General features: G+C 47.7%; 1 protein-coding gene and 1 pseudogene across 1 annotated transcript; both read left to right on the top strand.

Moving 5' to 3' along the window:
- Positions 1-851, top strand: LOC120104342 (annotated as a pseudogene).
- A 1,678-nt stretch (positions 852-2,529) lies between these two features.
- Positions 2,530-5,450, top strand: LOC120104341. Its single transcript, XM_039115266.1, has 2 exons — positions 2,530-2,908; positions 5,425-5,450. The coding sequence occupies exons 1-2, from the start codon at positions 2,530-2,532 to the stop codon at positions 5,448-5,450; spliced, it is 405 nt and encodes a 134-aa protein (XP_038971194.1).
- Positions 5,451-6,923: the final 1,473 nt, after the last annotated feature.

Genomic DNA, 6,923 nt, shown 5'->3' with positions numbered 1-6,923 from the left:
ATGGCGAACACCACCTCGACCCTCCCCTCTCCCCCTGTGCTTCCCCTCGGACGATGTCGACAGCTCCTGCTCCACTCCCTATGTCAGCGCCCCCTCCAGCCCCGGCCGGCAGATGTGGCAGGAGCTGTGGGGCACCCAGGCGATGGCGTTGATGCTGGCCTGGTGGCCCTCTCCTTCGAGCACCCCTACCCCCCCACCAAGACCATGTTCGTCCCCGACCGCGACTGCCTCTGCCCCGATCTCCTCGCCACCTCTGCCGACTTCCTCCGCATCTGGCGCATATCGTCGAATGACGAAGGCGGCGGTGATGACAACAGCAAGAAGAACAACTCCTCCTCCAAGTCCTCCTCGTCGTCGCGCGTTGAGCTCCGATCCCTCCTCAACGGCAACCGGAACTTCGAGTTCTGCGATCCCCTGACCTCCTTCGACTGGAACGAGGCGGAGCCGCGCCGCGTGGGCACCTCGTCCATCGACACCACCTGCACCATCTGGGACATCGAGCGCGAGGCCGTCGACACCCAGCTCATCGCCCACGACAAGGAGGTCTACGACATCGCCTGGGGCGGCGTCGGCGTCTTCGCCTCCGTCTCCGCCGACGGCTCCATCCGCATCTTCGACCTTCGCGACAAGGAGCACTCCACCATCATCTACGAGTCGGCCGACCCCCCCAACACCCCCTCGTCCGCCTTGGCTGGAACAAGCAGGACCCCCGCTACATGGCCACCATCATCATGGACTCCGCCAAGGTCGTCGTCCTCGACATCCGCTTCCCCACCCTCCCCGTCGTCGAGCTCCACCGCCACCAGGCCAGCGTCACCTGCCGGAAATGGCCGCGAGGGGGCGGGATCTGAAGCTCCGGAGCCGATCGATTCGCCGGAGGGATCTGAGGGATGCGATGAAGGAGGCGGAGAGGAAATTGGGGAGGAATCGAGGCTCTGACGAAATAGAGCGAAGCTAAGCGACGGAATTTGTTTATCTTTGAGGCAATTATGTAGTATTTTATTCTACTAGGGATGCTGATAGGGGTTGGGACTCTGAGGCGAGAGTTTAACTATAAATATTTTGTAACCCTTGTTATTTTGAGAGATAGTAAAATTACAACCGTTTTGCTCCCGTGGACGTAGGCACATTGCCGAACCATGTAAAATCTCTGTGTTCAATTCTTCTTCTACTTTCTCTTTCAATTCTATGTATTGTTCTGTTCGCCATTTGAACCTTATGTTTTGCGCAACAACTGGTATCAGAACATTAGGAAATAAAAAAAAAATATTTCAGTTGCCGTGTTGTTTCTTTACGTGGGGAGATCAGAGGGGTTATAGTGTTTTCTCTTCCCAAAGTAATTCACGTGGTAGGGTGCTTCTCTCAAGCCGAGAACACAGAAGTATAGAGAACAAAAAAAAAAATCCTTCCCATTGGAGTTCTTTTCTTCCTCATGTGGGTGCTGATTTTCACGTGCATGTTGTTTTTTAATCAAAATATTTATAACAAAATATAGTAATTACATACTTTATTTCTTTATAAATCTAAAAATATACTAGAGCCCTAACAAAGAACCCTAATCATAGATCAGACTCCCTTCTGTACAAAAAAAAGATATTCTTATTTCCTATTATTGTATTAAACTACAGAAATGAAGAAAGAGATTCTTGATGAGGCCCATAACTCAGCTTATACAGTGCATCCAGGTGGTACTAAAATGTACCGAAACTTGAAGGAAAATTTTTGGTGGCGCGGCATGAAGCGAGATATAGCTCAGTATGTGGCTCAGTGCTTAGTGTGTCAGCAAGTGAAAGCTGAGCATCAGAGGCCTGCTGGACTATTACAGTCTCTTCTCATTTCTTAGTGGAAGTGGGAACATGTCACCATGGATTTTGTGACTGCTTTGCCTAAGACTCCTCGGGGTAATGATGCAGTGTGGGTGATTGTTGACCGACTGACCAAGTCAGCACATTTCTTGCCTTTTAGAGTTGGCTTTTCTTTGAAGAAATTGGCAAGTATGTACATAGAGCAAATTGTGAGGCTGTACGGGATTTCAGTTTCAATTGTATCTGACAGAGATACTAGATTTGTGTCACAATTTTGGAAGAGCCTTCATAAAGCTCTTGGTACAAGACTGGACTTCAGTACAGCTTTTCATCCACAAACTGATGGACAGTCAGAGCGCACTATTCAGATCTTGGAGGATATGTTAAGGGCTTGTGTCATGGATTTGGGCGGTGCATGGGATAGTCATTTGTCGCTGATTGAGTTTGCCTACAACAATAGTTATCAGGCCAGCATTCAGATGGCTCCTTTTGAGGCACTGTATGGCAGAAAATGTCGATCTCCAATTTGTTGGGATGATGTGGGAGAAAGAAAAGTATTGAGTCCAAAGATAGTACAGCAAACTGTGGATAAGATATAGGTGATCAGAGAACGGCTCCTTATAGCTCAGAGTAGACAAAAGAGTTATGCTGACAATAGGAGAAGAGAACTGGAGTTTCAGGTTGGTGATCATGTTTTTTTGAAAATATCTCCACTAAAGGTGTGATGAGGTTCGTGATTCGTGGCAAATTGAGCCCTAGGTATGTTGGTCCGTTCGAGATCTTGGACAGAGTTGGAGAAGTGGCATATCGTTTGGCTTTACCACCAGCTTTATCAAGTGTGCATAATGTATTTCATGTTTCAATGCGGAGGAAATATATTCCGGACCCGAACCATGTGGTAGATTTTGAGCCTATAAGTCTGCATGAGGATCTGACTTATGAAGAGTACCCGGTACGGATTGTGGATAGAAAGGATCAAGTATTGCGAAGTCGGACCATTCCTTATGTAAAGGTGCAATGGAGCAACCACTCCAAAAGAGAGGCCACTTGGGAGCTCGAAGAAGAAATAAAAGCCAAACACCCTCAGCTCTTTGGTATTCCAGGTACGTTAATTTCGCGGACGAAATTTTGTTTTAGGAGGGAAGAATGTAAAAACCCCAAAAAAAAAAAGGAAAGGGCGGACGGGCTGGCCCGAAAAGACCGGGCCCATCCCCCTTATTACGATCGTGCCCTAGGCACGAACGTGGAAGAAGAAGGTTGAAGAGGGGGGGGGGCGCTAAGGTTGATCACCGGAGGGGACACTGGAGAGGAGACGAGCGCCGGAGAGGGGATCCGGCCGGCCGCGCTTTGGTGAAGACTCCTCACAATCGAGTGAAGAGCTCTCGGATCCTCGGGTTTCAACCGAGTTGCTCACGGATTCTTCCATCCATCTCTCGCCGGAAAGATCGCCGGAGCACGCGGTCAGACCGAGGTAAGTGGGGTTCCCTTATGTTTCATTTCCTGGACTTAAGGCGGTGATGGTGGGGATTTGGCCAGTGAGATCGTCGGAGGAGGATCCGATACAGGGGTACCCTGTTTCGGCTTTTCTTTTTGGATCTTGCCGCCGGCCGCCGGCCGCCGGCCGCCGGGATTGGCCGAGGTCCATGGCGGTGGGGTGGTCGGGATATGGGATGTCGGAGAGGGATTTTCTAGGGTTATTGGAGCAAGAGAGTGATGGATTCGAGGTTTTTTTCCTCGTGACTCCATCTCCTCCCTTCTCCCCTTTCCCTCTCGTCGGCGGTGAAGATGGCGACTGGCCACCGGAGGCGACGGCAGCGGCAGTCGTGGGCTACTTGGGTTGCCGTCGGGTGGGAGGGGGACCGAGCCACTCTTATGAGGGCTTTCGGTGGAAGAAGAAGAAGAAGAAGAAAAAGAAGAAGGAGAAGAAAAGGAAGAAGAGGAGGAGGAGACCTCTTCTTCTCTCTTTCTCTTGGCTAGCCACCATCGCCGGCGACTGCAGCAGGGGCGGCCGGCGATGGTTCGGCCAATGGTGACCGAGGGTGGGGAAGGTGAGGGCACAGCTACCCTGGCTGATGTCCTTGGACCAAAGAGGTGGAGGAAGAACCCTTCTCTCTCATCCACCCCTTCTTTTGGTCTCTTCACCGGGATCGATTATCGTCGCGGCGTGGCTGCGGCTATGGCTGGCGACGACGTAGGCTGGTGGTACAAGGTAGGAGTCGGGCTATCCCGACTGCCCTAGATCTGGAAGGATTGAGATATTTGGGGACCTGATGATGCACCCCATAATAGATGAGAATTATGGTTCAGAATATTTTAATATTAAACAATTTAGTTTGTGATTTATAATTAATGCTGTAGGGGAAGAGTCAGCGGTGCCAGGAGATTTTGATCAGGGGACTCAGCACCCCAGCGCGTAGGTTGTGATCCGGATCCGTATTTGAGTCAGTCCACAAATTTCGGTAAGAATTCCTACAACTAAGCACTTTTATTTATGCATATATTGGATTTATCGTTGGATATATTTTTATAATTATGTTGTTATTTATTTTATGAGCTGATATGACACATATGAGATGTGCATTTTGTTATGAAAATATTGAAATAATTAAATTGGGAAGAATTGACATATTTTTGAGAATTTAAGAAAATATGTGATGTGATTGGAATTTGATTAAACATGTAAAACTAGACATGTAGAATGGGTTGGACTAACCTTGTCATGAGATAGCCTCTACGAGCTTATACGTAGGATAGCTGTCACGAGCTAATGCGTGGGATAGCCTCCACGGGCTTACGCGTGGGATAGCCTCTACGAGCTTATGCGTAGGATAGCCTCCACGGGCTTACGCGTGGGATAGCTGCCACGAGCTTATGCGTGGAATTTGTGCAATCTTGGACTGGGACATGAACTTGGTTAGTCCAATGCCAGAAGTGAAAAACTTTGAAACTTGGGAATCAAAGTATTAAGTGAATGGATCACATAATATGAAAGAGGATTTATGTATATGTACTGATATATACGCTTGTTGTTTGCTAAGCTTTTTGAATGATGAAACAACATTTATTTGATGCTTGATTTATTTTATTAATATTTTGTGTGTGGCTGTTGGGATTCTTACTGGGCTGGAAAAGCTCATACTACTCTTACTTTCTTTTTCAGAGGCACTGGATTTGTAGAGTCCATCGGGTGGAACGAGAAATGAGATCAGCATGGAGTCTAACTGCTAGTTAGATAGAAATTAATTTATCTTCTGCTTATGGACATTTGAATTTATGTAATCATTCAGTACATTTTGGTTGGTTTGGTCTAATTACATTAATCTTTGATTTTGGCATTTATGGAATTATCGGAATTATTTGTTTATCTTAGGCCTTGCATGATCTTTAGGGCACTGCTCTAGGGCTCATGCGGCCGGTCGCGTGCCGGACCCGGGAGTTGGGTTCGGGGCGTGACAGAGTGGTACCAGAGCTTAAGGTTTAGGAATCCTAGGGTTTGGGCTCGAGTAAGCCTGAGTGGGGAAAATCACTAAACACGTAAGATATTAAATGTGTGATTAGCATATGAAGGATGCAATTTTTTTTTCAATCTGATAATCTTGATGCTGGAAAAATGGTGTAGGTTCATATGGCACGAGGGCGTGGTAGGGGGCGTGCCAGGAGGCCGACCCAATTTGCGGATGGCTCCACGGCTTGGGCACCCTCTGGACAGCAGAAAGATACCTCATCCACGCCGACTCAGGGTGTGCCACAGCAGGAGCACACTATGGACCCTACTGGTAGTACTCCAGAGATGGGAGCTCCGGAGATTGGGACATTCGAAGGACCAAGTATTCAGCTTGAGGAGACGATAAGTGCTTCACAGTTGATGCAAATGATGGTGCAACAGCAAGCTGCTGCCAGGGAAGACATGATGAGGATGGTAGAAGTACATCAACAGTTCTTGCAGCAACAGTTTCAGCAGCAGCAAGCAATGTATCAACAACAGCAGCAGCAACAGCAGCAGTTTCAAGGCACTACAGCTCAGTTGGAGCACCGAGTCAGTCTGTTGGATTTTCAGAGATATGCACCCCCAGCATTTAAAGGTACGGCTGACCCGATGGAGGCTGAGAGCTGGCTGAAACAGATAGAGAAAGTCTTTCAAGCCTTGAGGTGCCCTGATGAGGAGAAAGTTCTTTTTGCCACCTTCATGTTACAGGGTGAGGCAGCTGATTGGTGGGAGATGGAGAAAGGGAAGCTTGGTCCGGATGATGCCCCCTTCATTTGGGAAGAATTTAAAAAGGTTTTTCATGAGAAGTATTTTCCCCAGGATATCCGATTCCAGAAATATAGGGAGTTTGACCGACTGGAGCAGGGTGATATGACAGTTGCCCAGTATGCAGCAAAGTTTGAAGAGATGTCCCGATATGCTCCGACCTTGATATCAGAGGATAGTAACCGAGCAAGAAAATTTGAAAATGGACTCAGGGGACGGATTTAACAACAAGTCACTGCTTTGAACTGTCTAGTTATAAAGATGTGGTTAACAAAGCCTTGGTGATAGAAAAAGGGCTTGACAATGCCCAGGCTGCCAGAGAAAAGAATATGAAGAAAAGGTTTCAATCTACTGATTCTCCGAGCCAAAATAGTAGACCCTTCAAGTCAAAGGATCAGAGACCGAATCAAGTTATCACCAGAGACAGAGGTCAAGCCCGAGGTGCCATTAGATGCTACAGATGTGGAGGACCTCATCTTAAGCGAGATTGCACTTGGATTGGAGGGACATGTTTTTCTTGTGGTCAAGAAGGGCATAAGGCTGTTGTATGTCCTAGTGGAAAAGAACCGCAGAGGCGACAAGCACCTCAGTCCTCTCAGAGAGCCCCTGCAAACCGAGCACCTCAGGAAGGACAGCAACAAGAGGGAGGGCAGCAGAGGCCTAGGACCCAGGAGCGGGTCTATGCACTCACAGAGCAGGATGCCAAGGCCTCTAATTTAGTGGTGACAGGTAATAAATCTATCCCTAATATTTTTTTTTTATTGGCATATCATAAATTTGGTTAGGTTATATATGTTGTGCATGTATGGATAAAGATTGTGATTAGATGACTTGTAACTATGTACAGGAATGATTAGGTTAATGTA

The sequence above is a fragment of the Phoenix dactylifera genome, chromosome 17, assembly GCF_009389715.1.
Source record: "Phoenix dactylifera cultivar Barhee BC4 chromosome 17, palm_55x_up_171113_PBpolish2nd_filt_p, whole genome shotgun sequence".
Classification (NCBI taxonomy): domain Eukaryota; kingdom Viridiplantae; phylum Streptophyta; class Magnoliopsida; order Arecales; family Arecaceae; genus Phoenix; species Phoenix dactylifera.
Note: the sequence above shows the minus strand (reverse complement) of the source record. Positions and strands in the feature narration are given on the sequence as shown.